The 23,547-nt window shown below is 36.4% G+C and overlaps 1 protein-coding gene across 4 annotated transcripts in view; it reads left to right on the top strand.

The window, feature by feature from the left end:
• LOC114876911 (matrix metalloproteinase-2) overlaps positions 1-23,547 on the top strand; it is a 118,408-nt gene that overhangs the window by 77,827 nt on the left and 17,034 nt on the right. For all 4 annotated transcript variants that reach the window (XM_029188837.2, XM_029188839.2, XM_029188836.2 and 1 more), the window contains 2 exons: positions 13,614-13,760; positions 17,483-17,625. In XM_029188837.2, the coding sequence (XP_029044670.2) occupies positions 13,614-13,760; positions 17,483-17,625 (290 nt within the window). The remainder of the gene's footprint in view (positions 1-13,613; positions 13,761-17,482; positions 17,626-23,547) is intronic.

Below are 23,547 nucleotides of genomic sequence, written 5' to 3'. Positions count from 1 at the left end.
TCTACATTTATACACTTAAAATAGTTTCCTACTGCTAGCGATTCTTTACGTTGTTTCAAAAATACTCTGCTTCTGGCTCTAATTCGTATTATATTCTGATGGATAAGTGCTCTGGTACTGTTTTTAAAAGGTCGGAAGTCTGAATTCGAAAGTGGTGGGAATGAGAATTAGGACCAATAGGAATTCTTGGATATTACTGAGGTTCGAAGGGTCAAGCGTATGATTCAGGGATGATGAGTATAGAAGATAGTGTGACTGAAAACAGAGTTTCGAGTTTACTTATCTTAAGAGAAGAGTAAAAATATTTACTTATTCTATGAGGTATCCAACAGTAACATGTAACAGCCAATACAAAACGATACAATACAATACAATACAATACAAAAACGAACGAGTTGTTTGTTTTTACTTATTAGTGACCGTCTCGTTGAACGGACTGTAGTGATGTGTCGAGTTCCTGACTATGTATGTTCTGTATGCGTCCACTAATTGTAAGTTGAGACTCGAGGCGGTGCCTACCATTCTTTTTCTCTGTCACGCGACACATTTCATTTCTACTAGTAGTTGTAACCTAGGAAGCGAATAGCGAGAATGCGTGTGGGTCAACTGTATAAGTGTGCGTGTCTTAGCCTGGCCCATCTAGCTCCGACCAATCAGACCCAATTCCTTAGGAGTCTCAACTTAGTATGTAGACGCGTACAGTACATAGTCGGGACGGTTCGGAAAACATCGGGCGGGCGTCCGATACATGCGTGCAGTCGGATACCCGGACTGTTTCGGGTTCGGTCGGGTACAGTCGGGCAGATTCGGCCGAGCTCCCAAATTATCTTATTCCAATAAATTTTGCACATGCTTATTGCAAGTATTAACAAGTTACATAAGAGTTGGGCAGCGGGCTGCGGGAGCTGGTCCGAATCTGCCCGACTGTACCCGACCGAACCCGAAATAGTCGGGCTACACCCGAGCCCACCCGATATTTTCCGAACCCGCCCGAGCCCCTAATATCGGGTATCCGCACATCCCTAGTATACGCTGCACTTCCGTTACAGGAAATGAGAAAGAGATTGTGGAAACATCGTTTTAATCTTCGCAAAAATTAATAACCTCCTCCTTTTTCGAAGTCGATTAAAAATTAAAAACAGTTTCGTTGTTGTTTTCTTTTTTAATATCAGAGAATTTCAAATATAGGTGCAGGAAGTGCTAAACGATCGATCGGCTTTAAATTACCGAAGGAATCGATGGCTTTGTTTCCGGGGAGAAAAATGAATTCACACTTTTTTTCGAGATCGGTGTCGGGGTATTTAACGACCCGTCACTCGATCGGTTCATCAATTCACGCATCGATCACTTTATCTACTTGTGCATCCGTTCCATTTATCCGAACGATTGTCTGTCCATCAGTCTCGATCAAGTTATCGTTCGATCCACCGTTCGACGAATCGAATGAACTTTGATCGTTTATTAAGAGCATTACATTTTTCCGTATTATTCGTTCGATACAAAAAGGATACAGAATATTTCTTCCAATTGATTGGCCGAATCAAAAAGCTTGAAATTGAAGGAAAAATTGAACATTGTATCTTCATTTAATTTGTCTCTTTTATTCGTTAAAGATCAAGTTAACCATCTTGTGATGAATATCACTTGAGAATTAGCCCCGTTTTCTTGAATTAGATTCATTTATTTATACCATGGAAAGTGTTCCTCCAAGGAGACGAGCGGCTCTTTATGTCCATCTGATAATGTTTTTTATGCCGACTTATTGTTAGTCGCTGGAAACGACATCTAAAAGGGTTATTTCTTCTTCTTTCAAAAGGAAGCGTTCAAAACAAAGTGTATGACATTCAACCAGGCTACCAGAGCAAAAGAATCTTATCTTCTCGACGCCGTTAAATTAAAAGTTACGTTACAAACATTATGAAAGATTTTAGTTCTTCTTTTCTCTGATACGTCGTTCAACCTGTACCAGATACATTTTCTACGTGTTCGACAATATCAAGCGAAAAAATAAAAAAAGGTAGCAGAGATACATAGAGAGGAAAAGATAATGAAGCGTGATGGGTTTGGTGTTCGTCTTCCGGGCAGTTAAACCGGTCGAAACGCGGGAGGATGTCGATTCAATTTTCATCGCGGTCATTGCGCGTACGTATTTCAGCACCGACCAGCCAGATTCCGTAAACCGAGTTCACCATTTACCACGATCAAATCGCTTTGCTTCGACCACTTTCCGCGTAACGCCGCTCGGCCAGGGTTTGTCGGAAAAGTTGCCGTGAAATTCCTCTCCTGAAAGGACGAATTTATGGCTGATCCGTGCTCCTCGAGTACTAACTGCTCTTCCAATTTCCAGGACAAAGAGATCCGCGGACCACGTTAACGTTTTTACGTAAGAATTAAGATCCTTTTGGAAATGGAACACGAGTGGTTGAGACAGTTTCTCTTGAAATATCCAATTCTAATTAGCCGGTAATAATTGTGTTGCACGATATACCGTTTTGCAATCATTTTTCCTTTTAAAAAGTCACGTTTAATTGTTTGAAAATATTGAGTCCAAAATTGACAAAATTATAGTGATTTTCAAAATTAAGAATTTTTTTAATCATTATCATAATCATGAAAGATTATTTATCATCATGATCTGAATTAAAACATCAAATCATTATTATGAAAAATTATTAAATCAATAAATCATCATCATGAAAAATCATTAAATTGTCAAATCACCGTCATAGAAGATTATTATTTAACATGACAAATCATCAAATCAGAGTCATAAAAAATCATTACATTCATCAGTTCACTTTCAAGTCAGGTCACTCGCCCGTATCGTTTTCCCTCTTTCCATAAAAGTTTCAAAGTGTAACAGTAAAGAGTAGGTGGAACGGGAAAAGAAATAAAGGTAGAAGGAGTGTAGGTGGCAGGAACGCGTCTGAATTTTCCGATAGCGGTGGAGCATGCTCGAAAGATTAATTCGTGGGGTCAGGAAAATGTCCTCGACAGGATCATCGATCGGTGAGGACGCTCCAAAAAGGTAACCTGTCCGGAACTTTTCGTGGATTTATTTACCAGAGACAATAGAAAACGGCTATCTCGAAAATGAAACTCTTTATCCTTTTTCTTTTTTCTCTTTTTTTGGAGTCGTTTGACAATCGAACAAGATAACATTGTTCTTCATCGAAACAACCCAAAGACAGCTATAAAGATAAAAATTGATGAAATATTTTCAATTCATGAGTATTGCTTGCGTTTACTTTTTTAATTGTGCTAAAGTATTTTGCTCGTTAATAAATAAATAAATTCGAGCTTTAAATTTCAAACCGACGCGACATGACATAAACGATCGTCTGTGGTACTTTGTGCCGCCGAACCGTGTTAAACTTTGCGTGTTTCGAACTTGATACTAATTGTAAATAGTTAATTTATCAGCACCTGATCACGAAACTAATAACAGAAGACAAGTTGTACGAGCCGGATCGTGATATTGGGAAAGTACTTAGCAAAGTATTTCGTACAACAGTTGCATAATATGGAAGAGCACACCTGCTAGGATAATTAATTTCTCGTTAATTTCATTTTTATCGGGATTCAAAATTGAAAGAACATCGAACTTGTTAACACTTTAGCGATCACATATTTTATGAAATTAACAGGTGATCCGATTTTAAATTTCTTCTTATATTGAAAAAGAAGAGGTTACTGAAATAATTATGTTTGGAAATTTCTATAATATATGCTACGAAATTAATAATTATTAAATTGAAATTAGTAATTAGTATTATCATAAGATAAATGGAAATTAAGTAGAGGGAAAGGTGGTATTATTACACCCTTTTGGTAATTTACCACCCTCGCTAATTTTCATATTATAATAAGGACATCGCGTGGTTAAATTTATTTAAATTTTTTTACTAAAACCGGCGGGCCAAATTACCATCCTTACCAAAATCACGGACAGTTGTTGGTAAATTGAAAACTAAACAATAATAACGCATCGGCATCTTTTGATATGTTTCGGTGGCTGTATTATAATAAATAAGTAGGTCATGAAAGTTAAATTTCGATGTATGCGTATCCGAATAGATTTGGACCATAGAATCGTAGCTTGCTTTCTCGTAAATTACGGTTACGTTCAAAATTTTCGTGCCGCATGCTTGTCCGTTCCATTCAGAAAATTTATATCAGGTGCATGGAAAATTCAGGCTCCAAGTTAGAGAGAGGATTTAGATTTCTGTGCCGGATGAAATTAATTTTCGAGCCTGGACAAATTGGAATTCCAAAGAAGAACGTTTTCAAATTTATTTCGAACACAATAGAGCACCGAATTTTGGGGAAAAAACACATACATAATTCCATGGAACTTGGCAAGAGAACCAATCTTCGTTACGTTTCAATTTACTACTTGCAGATTTACAAAATGTTATCAAATATTTTTACAAGAACTAGTAGAGCCATTTTAAATAGAATTTTTATTAATTTTCATTAATTATGAAAAACAGTAATGAACTCTTAAATTAGAGATAATTAGAGAAAGGGATGGTAATTACCAACAGGGGACCATACTGTTCTCTAACAATATAAACAATGCAATATAATAAATAATATAAATTTTAGGAGGAGATATAAAATTAGGGGTGGGGGCCATGTTACCCCTTTCTCTAGCTAAAATAATTGAAAACGGAGAAAAGGAGTCCAAGCTTCATTTTCACGATTGTAAGATATAATCAGTATTACTTTTAATTGTCCCTAATGTGGAGCAGTACTGCAGATAATATTACTTGTAACGTAGCTGCATAATTGACTCTGTAGGAATGCAGCAGCATGAACCAATGTGCTTATTAATTCTGTATGCCATCCAGTTCAGGATTCGTGACCAGCATACGCTTACTTGTTCATTATGGAGCAAATGTGAATGCGAATGGGAATTTCTATCCCAGAAAAAAAAGAATATACTGTAGCTTTACTAGGGTATATCGCTAATATTGCGAACGGTCGGTTTTAGATTATGTGCTCTGGAAGAAGTGATTCAACAAAGTGTAAAGGGAGATAGCAAGATGAGTTTGGGTATTAGTGTGAAGTTTTATGGTGTAACTTAGATGGACCGTGTGAATGTAACTCTTGATATAACGCAGACTTGAAATTTATGTCGTAGTTGCGGACGTTAGTTTCCAGCATTTGAGATGTTGTCAAGAAAAAAAGATTAGAAATTTACACTCTATTTTCCTATTTTATAGTGATTCTATTTAGGCAAAACAGAAACGCAGGTTTTGTCAGGGAATTTGTCCAAAAAAGGTGCAGTATTAGAATAGTAGAACTTTAGGCTATTAAAATATTAGAATATTAGAATATTAAAATATTAAAACATTTGAATATTAGAGTATTAGAATATTAAAATATTAGAATATTAGAATATTAAAATATTAAAACATTTGAATATTAGAGTATTAGAATATTAAAATATTAGAGTATTAGAATATTAAAATATTAAAATATTAAAATATTAGAGCATTAGAATATTAGAATATTAGAATATTAAAATATTAAATTATTAAAATATTAGAGCATTAGAATATTAGAATATTAGAATATTAAAATATTAAATTATTAAAATATTAGAGCATTAGAATATTAGAGTATTAGAATATTAGAGCATTAGAGTATTAGAATATTAAAATATTAAAACATTTGAATATTAGAGTTTTAGAATATTAGAGCATTAAAATATTAGAATATTAAGATATTAAAACATTTGAATATTGGAGTATTAGGATATTAGAATATTAGAGTATTAGAATATGAAAATTGACAAAATTATAATCAATCAATTTTGATACAATCATTAGAAGTGATATAAGAGAAAAGACAAGTTTGTATTAAAATTGTGGTTGAAGAGAAGGAGGATGTTTGGCGTGTCTCGCTCATAATGGATGATCCGTATAGGTGATAAACGGTGTTTGTCAAGAGCAGAGGCAAGCTTTGTCGAAAGCAGGATTCCCTGATGCTTCGCGGCTGTCAGCGACCGGTTCACTCGATCTCTGGATTTTCCCAGCATCGAAGCTGGTTGACACCGAAGCGAACGCACAGAGAGCGTTGAATGCCACTCGGTTTACGGGACGGCTCTCTATAATCTGTCGATCACACCAGTTCCATCGCACGATGCTTCGAGTGCTTTTTACCTACGATCTCGAGTGATTGGTTTCGCGATCGAGAGAAACGCGAATACCATCACCGATATCAACACCATTTTCATCTGACAGAGTACCATTCTCGCGATCCTTCAACCATTTACGGAGAAATAAGAAGAATTTTATCGTTCCTTTTTAATCAATCGAACATTGAAATTTAATTAGATTAGAAGCTAAGAGGATTGCACTCGAGGATTAAACCTAAGGTTTTTCATTCTATTATTTTATATTCAAAAATTTTATATTATTTTTTGAATATTATTTTGTCAGTATATAAAAGCGTTTTGTTTCAAAATATAAATACCTAAAAATTTTATATAAGTATCTACTGTTTCATAAATGTAGGTCACAAGTGATCAGCATCGTTCTGAAAAATGGCAAAGGTTTCTCCAATAAATTTTTAAACTCTTAAATTCTGTATTCGTCCTCGATTTTTAAGAACGAAAAATTTCATTTCCTTCGTTAAATTATAAGAGCTGCAGGATACATACATTGTTTGTTACTAATATAATTCACTTTCCCTGTTGCAAAGAATCGTCACCTGTTAAACATCACGGTTGGATGGTAATTAATTTGCATAATTAAGGGTATCTATGAAAATCCGCGGATAGGGGTTAATTAGCACTCCGTTGATGCGTGTAATCCGCTATTCGTTGATGTGACTGATGCTTCTGCTGCGAAAACAACGGGCTGGAATTGGAAATTGGAACAAGTACACTGCGAGGGAATGTAATTGTTGAAAATTAGCATGCTTAATCACTTTTCCTCGTCGATATAGCAGACGCCAGGGACGTGATTTCCCTGAAGGAACTTGTCTCTTGTGGATTTTCCGAATTTAGAAAATGAAGCAACCAAATGAACTTTAGTATCCGCGAAAAGTTACAACTGCATGCTCTGAAATAACCTGCGATTGTTCTATCTTTTGATATGATGAGAAATTGCAAGAAATCGCATCTCCAATTTGAGTTATCTCCGTTCTTTGCTCTAATAGGATTGAAAGTTTGAGAAATGCTGGAAAAGTCTAGCCAAAAATCCAATAACTCGTTACGAAGGAAGCCGATGTCTCTTGGAAAGCACCACGATGACACTTTAACTTGGGGGATAATCGCGAAACTGAAGGAACTTTTAACTTTACGAGGTCGGTATTGTTACCGCACTCTTTCTCATCCTTGTCATTTTATCCGGCCTTTTCTTAATTAACTGTCTATTATACTTTTTCAAAAGAACCTTGATACCGCTGTTGTGGCAACGTTTCTCGTTAACGTGGAACGGAGAGGATTGGAAAAGAACTTATATCGTTTGGGTCAATTCTGATCCTACTCGAAGTTTATTTTCGGCGTGAAAATTACAGAAGATTATTCGTATTACGAATCACACTTGCATTTGGAAAACATTTCTGCAAACTGCGTTTGTTTATTAGTCAAACTCCTAATGAAAAATGCGAACCCTGGTCATTCTAAAATTTTAAGGTTCTAAAATTCCAGAATTTCAAAATTTTAGATTTGTTACATTTAAAAATTACAGAATTACAAATCTTTAAATCTTCAAAATCCCGAAATTACAAAATTTCTGAAATTTCAAAATATCAGAATTTTAAAGCTTCAGAATACCAAAATTACAAAATTCTGATATTCCTAGGAATCTAAAATTTCGAAATATCAGAATTCCAGAAATTCAAAATGTCAGAATCGCAAAATTCTGGATTACCGAAACCCCAGAACTTCTAAATTCCAACATTTAAAAACTTCAAATTTCCAAATATCCAAAATTCTAAAATTTCCAAATATCCAAGGGACCCTGGTCCACCTCGGAGAAAGGTCTAAATTACGCCGATTATAAAACTCGCTATGATTGCTTGTTTTGAATGTTGCCTATGTAGGACACCTTGATCGTTCGTAGCTGGCTCAATCTCGAGAAACTGTACTGAAATGGACTGAGATTGCGGTGAAATGTGTACGGTTTTATCGCCGTAATTATTCTTTCATGAAACGTTACGCTACTACTACCTTCGCGAAATTCAAAGCAGACACCTCGAATGAACGTTTTTCAAGGGAAACAAAACTGACAATACTGAATGAGTTATTCTATGTACATATTGATATATATGTTCCATTTTAAGCTTTCTTCTTTTCTGCGGATTTTATTCACCGCAACGTATAATCTCTGTAATCAAGCGAACGCAAAGGTTGCGATGGAAAAAGAGAATAGAAACCGAGAGGAGAAAATTAATATCGCGGCGTGATGTATTGTTTCATTTTCTACTTTATTTGTTTCGTTCCAGTTCGTACGAGCTCATGAACGCTCGGCCATTTTATTTCACGGCACGATTTCAATTCCGTCTTTCGTTCTGCTCATTATTACTTGAACTCTTTTTCCTTTTCTCTTTTCTATACATACTAAATGGACAAAATTTATGTATTTGGAGCTAAAGCTACATAAAACGCAAGCACCAGACTATTGTATTTGATAATGATAACATTGGTGTAACTAGGTTGAAGGTTTATGGTTCTAAAATTCCCGAAATCCACAATTTTGTAATTCCAAAATTTTGCAATTCCAAAATGTCACAATTCCAAATTTCGCGATACTAAAATCTTGTAATTCCAAAATTCTGCAATTTCAAATTTTGCAATGCTAAAATGTGGCAATTCTGAAATCCCGCAATTCCAAAATCTTGCAATTCCTACAACCCCACAATTCCAAATTTCGCAATTCCAAAATCCTGCGATCCCAAATTCCGCAATGCTAAAATCTGGCAATTCTTTAATCCCATAATTCTGAAATCCCGCAATTCCAAATTTCGCAATGCCAAAATCTTGTAATTCCAAAATCCCACCATTCCAAATTTCACAATGCTAAAATCTGGCAATTCTGCAATCCCATAATTCTAAAATCCTGCAATTCCTACAATCCCGCAATTCCAAATTTCGCAATTCCAAAATCCTGCGATCCCAAATTCCGCAATGCTAAAATCTAGCAATTCTGCAATCCCATAATTCTGAAATCCCGCAAGTCCAAATTTCGCGATGCCAAAATCTTGTAATTCCAAAATCCTGCAATTTCAAATTTCACAATGCTAAATGCTGGCAATTCTGCAATCCCATAATTCTAAAATCCCGCAATTCCAAAATCTTGCAATTCCTACAACCCCACAATTCCAAATTTCGCAATTCCAAAATCCTGCGATTCCAAATTCCGCAATGCTAAAATGTAGCAATTCTGAAATCCCGCAATTCCAAATTTCGCGATGCCAAAATCTTGTAATTCCAAAATCCCACCATTCCAAATTTCACAATGCTAAAATCTGGCAATTCTGCAATCCCATAATTCTAAAATCCCGCAATTCCAAATTTCGCAATTCTAAAATCCCGCAGTTTCAAAATTCTAGAATTTCTAAGAAACCTGACCTCCAAAAGAAGCTGCAAGTCACACCAATAGGTGCTAAGTTCGACTCCTCTACGATAGAATTTAGGCAGAAGGATCGCAAATTTGGTTACTGTTATGACAGTAACAAATAACATGACAGCATTATGATATCTCCACGATTTGGTTAAAAAATTGAAATCTTTATTTGGAGGAACGAACAAAAGGCGCGTGCTTGTAACGAAATAAAAGGGAAACGGTGTAATAAAAGTGGGTGGCGTGAAAAGTAGCTCGTGATATCCATATGCCATTCAAGGTATCGAAAATTTCGCGTTTCCTTACGACGCGCAGTTTCCTGACTGCGAGTCGAAGTTACGAGGTCCGTAACTATAATAAAAAGAGTAGAATAGCGTGGCGTACATAAAATATACGAGTATGTAATCGAGAAAATCACGGCGTCGAAGGTTCGCCCTGCGGAATCTTCAATTCCAGCAGCCGCGTCGAGTGATTTTACGGAAACGATCCGCTTGCTCGCTCTTGTTGTCGTTTCCGTTAAGATCATCGAATCACGATGTTTACGGGTTTCGGAAGTGTCGTTTGCCTGACCAATACTTGTTGTATCGATGGTTTCGATAATAAGCTACTCGATGCACATGTTGCCGGGTGCACGGTTGAAATACGCCTCTCCGTTTATATGGGTACGAAAATTGCGGCAATGTTTCCCTAACAATTTTGATATAACGAAACTCGATAAACGTTTCTCCGAGTTTCACTTAACACAATTTCGGCACAACGAGCCTGCAATTAAACGCGGTATCTCTTCGATCTCTAATGGATGAATTTCGGGGATTAATTCGGTGCGTCAGAGCTTTCCATAATGATCCAAATTTTGAATGTTAAACGATTGTAAATTATTTTTCGAGAAACTAAGCATAAAAATAAGTAATTTAGAAAGCTGGAAAGAATGCACATCCAAGGCGACACAAGGGAAAGGGGGTCCTCCGCACACACCGGATGGCTTACTAATCTTACTCGAACCTAATTAGTAATAATACCCTACGCCTAGGTGTGTGCGGGTATCCGAACGTTCAGGGTTCCGTCCAACCAGACCCAAATTCGGTCATTACCCGTACACCCCTAACTATGGCCGAAAGCACGTATGAGCTGAAGTGATGTACGATCAATCAGACATCCTTTTTTTTCGTTTAATCGGAGGGAAAATACGCGCAGGCAACCCCCCATTTTAGGACTACCCGGGCAGTGTGGGACTCGTGTGCTTACCAAAAAAAAATCATAGCAGCGCCATACCCACTAAAACCCCTCCCTCGTATGACCACTGTCGTAACTTGCACCCGGTGGGGTATGTAAACTATGACAGTGTTGACCAATCAGAGAGCATTCCACTCCCCTACACTGAATTTTTCAATATTTCAATATTCCATATTTTTATGGAATAAATTTTATTATTTATTAAAAATAATACATATTAAGAATACTTTTAACAGTACCATGTACTGACGGAAATTTATCCGTCGAAGAGTCGCATTGCACCATTGTCCTGTACATTTTATAGCCGCATAACTGCGTATCCGTATATCGCCCGCGGCCCTTCTCCTCGGCTTTTTAGCTTTTTCAAGCTGGTCCTGGTACACGGAAGGGGCGAAACGACCTTTCGAAATCCCCAGGAACCGCGCATAAAGCGGCCTCGCCTCGGTGAATGCGAAACCTTTCAGCCATCTTCTCCACCTCGACACCGTTTCCGTTGATTTCTTCTAATTAGCCTTCGACGGAATGATCTAGATGCCCTACTGACCCAACCTCTTTATTCTAATCGAACTTTGACAATTTTTTTATTTCAACGTTCGAGATATATCAGCCTCGATCGGGGTTCGATTAACACACGACGGAATCGTTGCGCAAAACAAATTCATTTTTACCGTGTTTTCGCCGATCACCAACGCAAATGAGAGGTGATTATCGACGTTGATTGAGATCCCTCGCTGATTGGGAAAATCACGCGGCGCGTCTGCCTCTTCCAATAGTTTCCGTTGTTAACGAACCTCCGAGTTTGTTAATTAGTAACGCCGGTGAATAAGTTCGAACGACCTAATGTAAAAAAAAGAAATTCGCCCGTAGCTTGTTAAAAATTAAAATACTGCGGTGTATAAAAATGAAATGAGTTAGCTGTCGGGGAAAATATTCAGAACAATAGCGTTTTTCTCCTTTTTTTTTTCCTTTTTTCTTTTTTCTATGGTTGAACAGGGGAGGTGACGTGTTTACCATGAGGATAGGTCGATCCATCTATAAGGCAAACAGTCTAAGTCGTTTGTGCGACGTGTAATCCTTTTAGCCAACGCTTCGGGCACAGCCTGTTTGCACGGTCTCGAAATGTCCTTGTTTAAAAACGAAATGACGTTAATTATCGGGGGCGACGGGGGGTACGGTTCAAACTGTCGCTTTTATATGGTAGAAGCTGTGTCGCCGGTGTCATGGGGTGTCGAGTTTCGGTCGATTAAAACCGTGCTACAATTAATACCGTACGACTCGAGTAATTAATTGCTTAATCTTCTGCTCGGAATTTATCTCCTAGCTTGTGTCGTTGATACTGCTTTTCAACGTTCGAACAGATTCTTTTTAATGGAATATAAGTTATTCTTTATTTTAGCTGAATATTGAATCCAATTCCTTTTAGCGGAAGTTGCAAAACCATAAATAGATACTTAATCCGTTCCTGATGTTAATAGGACGTATACCAAACCAACCTTTCCCATAAGAAGTAATGTAAAAATGATTAATCCGTTCTCATGAAAAAAAACTCCTATTGATATTATACCTACATTAATGGGATTGTAAAATAATTTAAACATTCTTTATGTCCTAGAAGTTTATAAAAAATATTCACTAGTTTATTTAACATAATTAATTTTTGAAATATAAATGTAACCTAATGATAGATTCTAAATTAACAAACCAAATGAAATAAATTTTATTGCCTCCTGTTTTGCGGTTATACTTACTTGTATGATCAGTCAATTAATAATACATCAACTCCGAATATAATTGATTATTAATTAAATTTTTCCTCTGAGATAATTATTTAAAAATGATGCAAAATTCACACAAAAAATTTATTTGTCATGTCCAAACAGGACGTATTCCAAAGCAGACATATACCGAGGTACCACTGTATATCATATCGACGTAGTGTTTCATGCCATTTATGAATATCATAATCATTTTTTATCAGAAATGAACGATTCTCAAGATATCAATTTTTTTATCGAAAAATGGGCGCTTTTTTAAAGTCTCTGTTCTACCCTATCTGCGATTCTACTAGACAGAAATATAAAGTTGGCGTCTCCCATAGACTTGATTATAAAAGTTTTTCGAAAAAAATCAATATCTCAATAAAAATGATTATGATATTTGTAAATGGCATGAAAAACTACGTCGAAATGATATATCTACTTATGGTTTTGCGACTTTCGTTAAAAGGAACTACATCCTAAATACTTTTCTATTTTCTTATTTCAGTCAGTTTAGTGGGACCCAGGCTCGTAGCCCCTTTTAGACCACCCCTTTATCCGGGGCTGTTTGAAAATCTAATTTATAATTTGCAATTCTGCTTTTGTAATATCCTATTCGTTCGTTCTTCCGTAGAAAATCATCAGAATCGAGTGAATTTAGAAATGGTCGTCTGTCCGGAAAACACGTTTCCAGCCCCGTTATTCCTTATTTTCCTGCGGAAACATAATTTCAGTAATTCGAGCGCAGTTCTCTCCGCGTTCCATCGCGCGGCAACGTTTCCCTTATTGCTTTTCAGCCGGGAAATAATTTGCCTAATTTCCTCGAGGCATCTCGTCCCCCTTATCCGCCGCGCCGATTGAATCGTCTTCCTTTCAGCGTCTCGCGCTGGAAACATTTTCTCCGGTTTGCTGTACGGGGGACGGTTTATCGGATCGAAGTGTCTCGAGGAGAACCGATAAAGGGATGAAAAGCCTCGTTCACCGACTGAGAATCGATTTTCAACGGATACCTAACGAGCGTCTCTTCTTATTCTTTTTGTTTCAGCTTGAGAACCGAAAAGCCAAGCGGCCTGGACACGGGAGGCGTTCGTTTAGAGCTGAGCAGAGCCCTCGATCTTTGGGCGAGGAACTCGAAGCTCACCTTTCAGGAAGTTAACAGCGACAGAGCGGACATTTTGGTCTACTTTCATCGGTAAGTTCATCAACGAGTCTTACATAAAATATTTTCAAGCTTTTCAGAACTTGATATTTATAACTTAACCCTTTGATTCTGGTGACGTAAAAATTTCTGACCCTCTGTTGGACAATTCTGTGACATATCCTTTTTTAGTTTATTTGATTATAAAAGAAAAAGGATGACACAAATTCAAATAGACGAAATTGCAGGTTGAAATTACAAACAAAAGATTATTATTTTTTCAAATTTGTATATTTATGACTTTTAAAAAATAAAGAAAATTACAATAAGCTATAATTATTAGGATAGCTATTATAATTACGAAATATAATTATCTAAACTATTTAGAACACTATTTAAAACACTCTCTTAATCACGTTGATTTTGAAATTATTGATAAATGTTGTTATTTTTGTCTATCTAGAATTAGAATATTTACCACTGTATTTATTTGTTTTTTAACAAATTAATTGAATATTAACGATCCACCGATTTACCATTAACAATAAGAACAAAGACAAATATTTTTCGAGTTCTATATTTGCAGAACGACGAACAAAAATTTATTCCATACCTAAATTTACAGTTCGATTTTTTGCCTATTGTTTAGAACATCCTATGTAAAATCCACGATGGGCGAGCATATTGTTACGCAACTTTGTACAGTGGATTTTCACTGGATTTTCCGTTTAATCGTACGCACGTTTCCAGCTGCGTCGTCGCGATAAATTTTCCGTTAACAAGGAACCCCACGAATCGAGCCATTGATTGTCCCCTCGCATTATTTCCATCTCTTTGTTTCTTTCAACGTCCCTCTGGAGGGCTTGAAATTGTCATTCGAATTCGTATCAGCGTCATTAGAGCGATGATACAGTGTTAACGGGGCAGTCATCGTAGTAAATTAAGCGAAACGGGACACGAATGAAACGAAACGCGTTTCCGAAATGACGAATATGTTTTCCGTTCTGCCAAATCAGAGACAATAGATGTGTTCAGTAATTTCGTTATATCGTAATTAAATCGTTATGCATCGTTTACGAATGTAGCGGACTAGTTATGTATATTATTGAAAACGATGTGACATTATAAACTGCATGGAAATTAATTGTCTGACAAATGACGGGATTGTATAATAATTAACCTCTTGTTAATTATCTGTTTTCAGATAACTCGTGTCTATTTGAAATATTTGGTTTAATAATAGAAATAATGATATTCCATAAAATAAATTGTATTAATACCGTCGAAATTCAAATTTTGAAAATTCCTGTTTCCCCGGAATATTTGATTTAATAATAGAAATAGTGGTGTTTTATAAAATAAATTGTATTAATACCATCTAAGTTTAGATTTTTAGAATTCCTGCTTCCCCTGAATATTTGGTATAATAATAGAAATAATGGTATTTCATTAAATAAGTTGTATTAATGCCGTAAAAATTCAGATTTTAAGAACTCTTGCTTCCTCTGTAACACCAATTTCCTTGGGAAAGCCTACATATTTTATTTGACACTGTACAAAACGGAAAGCAAATATTATTCCCAAATGAATATTAAAAGATTGATATTGAAAATTTAATAGGTGCCGAAAGAGAGAAGAGAAAAGTTTAACATTTTCTGAACGGAGTAATCCGCGAACGGAATTTAATTATGGCTCGCCGTCTGGCTGCACTGTTTCCGGTCTGGTAAGGGTGAAATTAAACGGAACTATAAGGGGATAGATATAGTGGCATGTGCCGCAGAAATATCGTGAGAACTTGAAGTCGTCGTTCGGTCTGAATAAATAGAACCAGCCGCGGTCCGGTCCGTTGCTTGCTAACGCAGAAACACGTGAACCGCAGAGTTTCCTTCCAAATGGAATAATACTATTTTCAAACATTTGAAAGCTATGAAAGTTCATTTACAGAAGCTCGTGTTTAAAACAAACACCTTGTTAACTTATATCTCGTTAACCCAAGATTACACTTGTTTTAACCCTTTGATTACTAAAGGCGTGTATATAGGGTGTCTCAGCTGAAGGGGGCCACCTGAATATTTCCTTTATTTTTAATGGTACAAAAAATATCTATGGTATAATTTAAATGGTATCGGAGGAGGAATACCGCATATTTTTCATAGTTTTTTCAAGGTCATCGTTATTTTTTATCAGGAATACTTATATTTTTCTTTATTTGAATATGCTTAAGTTATGACCTTAAGGGTGATCTTGAGTATCAAACATATGATAAACTTGTAGGGTAATATTAGAATCACATTTAAACTTACTGTTTATAATGTTATAATAAGGCTCAAGATCGCCCTTAAGGTCATAACTTAAGCATATTCAAATAAAGAAAAATATAAGTATTCCTGATAAAAAATAACGATGACCTTGAAAAAACTATGAAAAATAATCGGACAAAAAAATTTGTCTTCTACGGTATTCCTCCTCCGATACTATTTACATTAACCATAGATATTTTTTGTGCCATTAAAAATAAAGGAAATATTTAGGTGGCCTCCTTTAGCTGAGACACTCTCGTGTTCCAAAGTTTTCTTATTTTGAAATGCACAAAATTCTTATTTTATAAATATTGGTATTTTAGAAACGATGATGGTTTCCTTTTAGAGGACACCACAGTCAAAGGGTTAAGTATAATTTGAAATCTGTTTATTTTTATTAGTACACTTGCTTTTATAACTATGTTAGAGACTCTCAGAATTCCAAAATCATTTTTGCAAAGTTTTTATCATTTAGTTTTAATTAATTTTATAAAATATTGAGTACTTGGTCTCCAGTATGGAGTCCACAGCCACCATATGGAGGCGCACCCTAAAATCTACATACATATGTATACTATACGGCTCTTGGCTTCACATACAGGGTGTCCCACCCCAAGTGTGACAGAACCGTTATTCCGTAACTATTAACGATACAAAAAATTGTTGATATGGAAATTGCACGGTAAAATGGGAAATATGTTTTGACCGAAGTGAAAAATCTTTTGCATTACTAGTTTGAGATACGATGATCAAGTTTCGTTTTTTAAATGGAACCATATATTTTTTTTCAGATCATGTGATAGTGCTTCTCAAGACGAATTCATTAAATTTTAATTAGTTTTCAAGATATAACGTTTACAAATTTCCCGATTTTCAGTAGATACGTCTCGGTTTGAGTAGCAAGTCGTAAAAGCGGCCCTATTGTTGCGATAAGTGCCACAGCAGACCCAAAGAATAAGAATTAATTTTTTTACTTGGACTGGAACACCCTGTCCATAAATTACTCCTTTAATTCTTTGCGGACGATCGATACATATGTGTCCAAACATAATTGTCATAATAATTTATAATTCCGTGCATAGTGCAGTATATTCATGATACAAAACACAGCTGTAAATGTAGAGAGCAATAAAAATTATTATTAATTATTACTTCTTTTACTTTAAATTAATAATACTCTGTGCAAGCTTGAGAATGTTCTGTACCCAAAGAGTTATGAATCAACAGGAGTGACAGTAGCACCTCTGGCAGAATAGAAATGAAACAGAAAAAGTTATTCACGTTTTTTAGACACAATTCTAAAAGAAACTTAACATAATTATAATATTTATTTTGGAAGAAATGTAAAAAAGTTTCTTCTTTAACTCCTTCCCTTTCAATTTGAAAATAAATAAAGAAAAATGATCCTTGATCGAATGCTCCGTCCTCAATGAGTAGATTTACTCGGAACTCACAGAATGTTCTGTTGTGTTTTAGTCGTTATCACGGTGACGGATATCCTTTCGATGGCAGAGGCCAGATTCTGGCACATGCATTCTTTCCGGGCAAGGACCGGGGCGGGGACGCCCATTTCGACGAAGAAGAAATATGGTTGTTGCAGGACGACAACAACGAAGATGGTAAGACAAAATTTAATACAACATCGTTTTCAATTAATTATAGTTTGATGGAAAATTTTTCAATCACTATGAGAAGATTAATTATTTTCTATAACAGAATGACAATAACCAATTTTAGAAATTTACTTGAAGTAAATAATAATAATAATTAAATAGAAGTAACTAACGAAGTATGAAGTTATTTGAAATTAAGTAGAAATATGAAGTAACTGATAATAATTAAACGTGCAGTTCATTTATTATTTTATATAGACAGATTTGCAACACGATGCGAAAAAGGGTTAATCATATTGCCTCTTTAAAAAAATGTTATTTATTTTAAACAGTAATTAAACAAATAATTTGAAATTTAAACTTTACAAATACATCATTATATTATTAATAAGGAAGGGGAAAATTATGAGCAGAGAGAAAGATAGGAAAAGTTTAAAATATCTGTAGAAAGTAGATCAGATATTGGGACAAAAGGTCCCGCATGGGCTGGGTTAGCATTTTCTCCGGGTCTCGGCGGCTTTAAATCGTGAAATTTAAAACGGGATTTCGCGGCGAGGGGAGAAAGTTCGGCGAAATTTCTGGACGGAAGAAAAGGTCCCGGAAGCGAGAAATTTTCGCTAGGACGATCGAGCCTTGGCGATCCGCCAATTCGGTCAGTTTGCGACCGAAAAATAAGGGAACGATGAAACTTCGTTCCACCATATTGTTGCAAGACTGTTTCTCGATCGGAACGAACGCTTAGTCATTCGAAATCTTTGAAATTGGATCACTGTTTCGTAACTTCCTCAACAATCGAATCGTGATTTTTCCATTTTTCCGATCTTCTCTGTATACAACGTCTGGCTAACAAATACTTGGTAATTTAACTCTTTGATTGCAACAGTGAAAAGCACGTTGTAATATTTTTCTCTTCGATATATTCTTCTCTGTGAATCTTTCACTGTAGCAAGTTGTAAGTTATCTCGCATCAATTGTCCCGAAAGCTTCGCTGTTCTCTCGTTCAGTTAGGTAACTGACTTAAACCGACCGCTCTTGAGGGAAAACTTGATTTTCAAGAAAAGAAAGAAGCGACGTGGAGGTAGATTGAGCGAGGAAAGAAGGTGTTTCGATAGCCGTTTCATTCAATTTCACTGGATACTTGAAATCGACAGATTGTTCCATTTTTCGAAAGATCATTTAAACATTATTAATTAACTCTGATCGATATACTTATATTCTTAAAAATCAATTATATTTCAGAAATACTTATGCAGTTAAAATGCTTTCTTTATATTTTGCACTGAAAGTGCAAGAGATGTAATTTCACTAGATACTTGAAATCGACAGATTGTTCCATTTTTCGAAAGATCATTTAAACATTATTAATTAACTCTGATCGATATACTTATCTTCTTAAAAATCAATAAAATTTTACAAATAAGGTGAAAGTGCAAGAGGTACAATTACTCCCCTGCAGAGAGGTTTAACGTTAAAATATTTGCATACGAGAGACTTGAAACTTCGTATAATTGTGTATTTAATCATGGATTATTACCGATGGTCTGATTTCGGTAGGTAGTAGGTGCAATTCCGATTGGCCTCATTAATAATTCCGGCTTACCTCTCGTTCTCTGCTGGCGTTGCATAGTTTCCATTAGCATAGTGATAATCATGCTGTGTTCACCGACATTCTCGAGAGTCCGCCCCCTAATGGAAGCTGTTCGCATATTCAAATTGCTCATTTCACTGATTTCGTCAAGCCAGCGAAAAAATTTCAGGATGATCGGCCAAACAAACTTCCGCCTTTCGAACGAAAATAATCGATGCGTTTCCTTACTTAATCTGAAAATTTGGAATTCCAAGAATCCAATTATTTGAATCGTATGAAATATAACAACGATGATTTCTATTCTTTGAAAGAAATGGATTCTTGTTCTGGCACAGTTGGAAAATTGGAAGTTTTAACAATGTCTTCTGGAGATGCCAAGAATCAAAGACACGGCCAATTGAGCAAACTGAATCGCGCATAATTTCCACCCGTTGAACGAGAAGAATTCATTTTTTTTCTTATTCTGGAAATTAGAACTCGGAACTGCGTGGAATAATAATTGGAGATTGCGAAGAATAATAGAACAGAAATAGGAAATAAGAAAACTTTTGAAAGCTGAATGAAGATGTAATAGGAACACAGTATTACTCGATGATGTTAAGGAAACGTAATTAAGAAATTAGCGTGATTAGAGTTGTTAGCAGTTCGTGGAAGAGAAACTGGCCGGCTTTGGGAGAAATATTCTCCGGCGTGGTGTCAGTTATGAATTGCTAATAGCGTATCCCGTTGGGGACCGCAGGACGTTTGCAAACGATGAGAAACTGGCACGGCACGATTTGCAAATCCATTGGAAAATGAGCATCTCCGGAGAACAACCATCCCGACCGACACTCATCCTCTATTCTGACAAAGCATGTCAGATTTTACCTACAGACATTTCCCTAACAAACTCATTCTCTGATATGTAGGAGAGGGGAGAAAAAGGCATTTCGTCTCGGGATCGTCTGACAGATTCGTCAGCGGGGCTGATAACATACAGATCATTGTATAAAGGAGCCTTGTGGCGTTTATAACCCGCTCTGCCGTTCCCAAATTTGCACTTATACCAGCGGTATTTAAGAGTCCGATTGCGCTATTAGATCCACCTCCCAGTAGCCACCTCCCAATCAAATGGCGCCGGGTAGGTCATTAGCGGGTACGGCAGACCCAATAAATACTTGACTCATTGTCGGCGTGTAAGGAATTTTGGTCTAGGACGCTTCTACTTTAACAAACTAACCTGAGTGGGTTAGCAGGTACACCCACCATAGCCAGTGCCCGGACCACATCACGAGGAGGAGGGGTTGGCACATGACACCACTGGGGCTGGCTGCAAGGCCCCGAACGGTACCTTTGTGGTCCGGCTGACAACAGACACCTATCATACCGCAATTCGAAACTCCTATACATACAGGGTGATTCTCTCGCTACTTTACTCAAAGGAAGTGCCGCCACACCAGATCTGTCATCGAAATCTTTTCACGAACACAGCTACAGTATGCTACATTGTGGCGACACTTCGATACGCATACGAATTGTAGGTATGCCGGGCGACCGCCAGCGAGAACAGTGATCATCTCGCCGCCACCTAGCGGTCCCCGGCCCAAACCAAAGGCGCCACAGGAGACGAAACCCTCCCCCCCTACACTAAACGCCTACAAATAGGAAATCGAAAGAAAGCGATTAATTACGTTTCAATTTCAAATAATTAATCTTTCCGAAACATATCCAACAATAATTTAAGCAAAATTTTAAGTGGTAGGGAGCCACAGACCTATATACATATATGGGGCCTTCTTCACATTCTCAGTTTCCCCGGGGCCACCTAAGGGGAAGAATGGGAACCCGGAGAATAGGGAGCATACAAGGAAAACATCAGTTTTATTTTCTACAAATTTTGTATAATTTCTTATGAATATTAATTCTCGATTGTAAAGTCTGGTTCACGAGAGCTACCCTATTTAACGCCCCTGATTCCAAGGGTTATTCTCCTTTAAAAATAAGAACCTGTTAAGTACCTTAAATTAACTAAACTAGTAATTGACACTTCAGATGAATTACTTATCGCCAAAAGGGGGAACGAGGCAAGAAAAGTTATAAGATTCCTCTTTTAAATTTGATCAGACTATATTAAAATCGCGATTTTCAATAACTTACCTAAATTTTAATCCGGAATTCTGGTTAACAATAAAAGAAGGCTTGTCTAGTTAGCAAATATCTTGAAATATCAGGGCTCTAGAGTCTGAAGTGGATTCGAAGGACGCTCGTAATCGGTTCCAGTTATTTTCATGTTCGTCTTCCAGCAAGCTTTTGATTAAGGACACTCTACTCTCCGGTATATTGCAGTCGGTTGCTATTAACGTCGAGATTCCGGAGTATCGCGGCGATAGAAGTTCGTAACGAGGAAACTTTACCGGAAGATCGTGTTGAAGATGCCACGACGAGCCTTTACATCCCCCTATGTTTGATATTTGACCATCCGTTTGTGAACGTCGAACAACTTATAGCAACCAAGAATCAACTGGCTGTGTCTGATACGATTTCACGACAGGAAGGTCATGACTATTAAAGAAATAATTTTTATTATAATAATTAGTAATATGCATTGATAATTTTTATTTGATTATGATTAAAATATACAAGGGTTAAATTCCAAATATGTCGAATGATTAAGTTACATTCATTTGCAGCGTGAATTTTAATGAAACTGATTACAAACTGATTTCATCAAAGTTCTAAATACAAACTGGTTGCTTGTCGGTTATAATGAACAGTAGTAGATCAGAGCGAAATTCATGTATTGTTCCCTTAGAAACTGCAATAGTTCCACAGCGAAGGCTACTGGTAATTTAATACAGTGTTCAGAGAAAATGCAGTTAATTTAGCACAGTACAGCGATAGTTTGATGAATCCTGAACAGAAATTACGAACTTGAAACATGAATGATAGAAATTTTGTTTAGAATCAATTCTTCTTTAATGGTATCAGTTTTAACAAAATTATAGCTGTGGAAAATTTTATAATTGAATGAATCGTTTGATCTGTAAAAGTCTAACAGTTGAAAGTTATACGAGACTGGACGCTGTTGTATCAGTCCACGGTACATTAGCGAAATGTCCAAACGATGTCGATACTCCGTAACGAGAAAACTTGTCTGCTCCCAAGACTCCGGATAGATTAAACTAGTTTCTAACTTCCCTGAAGCGAATCAAATCAAAAATAGTCCACTCTAGTCGAATCGTAGAAGTTCGAATTCCACCTTTCTGATCGGCCAAAAAAAATTCAATTTAAAATATTATAATTCTGAAGAAAAACGACTGAATTTTAAATTCATTTATTTAGAAAAGGTGGTCCACACGTGAGCTGTAGCTTATAATAAAAATTTGTCGACAATGAGGTAGGAAATCAGCGTGGATTTTCCTTAAAACAAAGAGATCCTGTTTGTTCTGTTTTCCAAGGAAAGAAGGGTGCTTTTTTCATCGTTAAACTCGTGAGCTTTAATTTTATGATTCCGACCTAGATTTCGAAACGAATGTCACGGGTGTGAAACGAAACGGAAGCGAGATAAAAAGGCGTCAAAGAAAAATGCGCAGGTACCGAAAGCAGATTTTAATATCTCAATGACAAACGATGGAAATATTGATTTCATTCCTGACACGCTTATCTTAAGTATTTGTCTTGAAACAATATTCTAAAGAAAAATATTTTCTATTATATTTCAAAAGCAGGTTTAGCATTCCTTATGATTTAGTGATTATATGTACCTAAGAAGTAGAGTAATCCAGAAAAGAAAGTAATTTTGAAAAGGTTCACGATTGCCGACAGCACGACAGAGTGAAATTCAGCAGCAGTTGCTGCAATTCTGGAAGTAATTGCCCGGAAAAACCAACATGCGGTCGTGGAAAAGTTCGATATAGTTTCTTCGAGAGAGATACCACGCGGATAGGAAAAATCTCCTTCAGATTCGGAAAACCGTTTTATCGTAAAATTATAAGTTGTTAGCTATTAGTAGACTGCGGATATTTATGCATTAATATATAACAAATTTAAATTAAATATTTCAAAGGAAAAGAAATATATAAAATTTGCATTATTCAATAATATTTTTAAAAGAAAATTTACTAAAGATATGCAAGAACCCAAAAATATCGAGTCGGGTTTAGTCGGAATTGTTCGGATGGGGACGGGCCCGATTGCAAGTGTACGGGTAGGGTGGGATCCGTGGGATCGGGCCTGATCGGAATTGTTCGGGTCGGGTCGGGTTCTCGCGCATATATCTTGAGCACCCCAATCGAATCGAACCAAACTGAACCGAACAGTGCAGGCCCGACCCGAGCATCAGATACCCGAAGTTTCTAAAA

This window comes from Osmia bicornis, chromosome 1 (assembly GCF_907164935.1).
Source record: "Osmia bicornis bicornis chromosome 1, iOsmBic2.1, whole genome shotgun sequence".
Taxonomy (NCBI): domain Eukaryota; kingdom Metazoa; phylum Arthropoda; class Insecta; order Hymenoptera; family Megachilidae; genus Osmia; species Osmia bicornis.
This window is presented reverse-complemented; position numbering and strand designations above follow the sequence as displayed.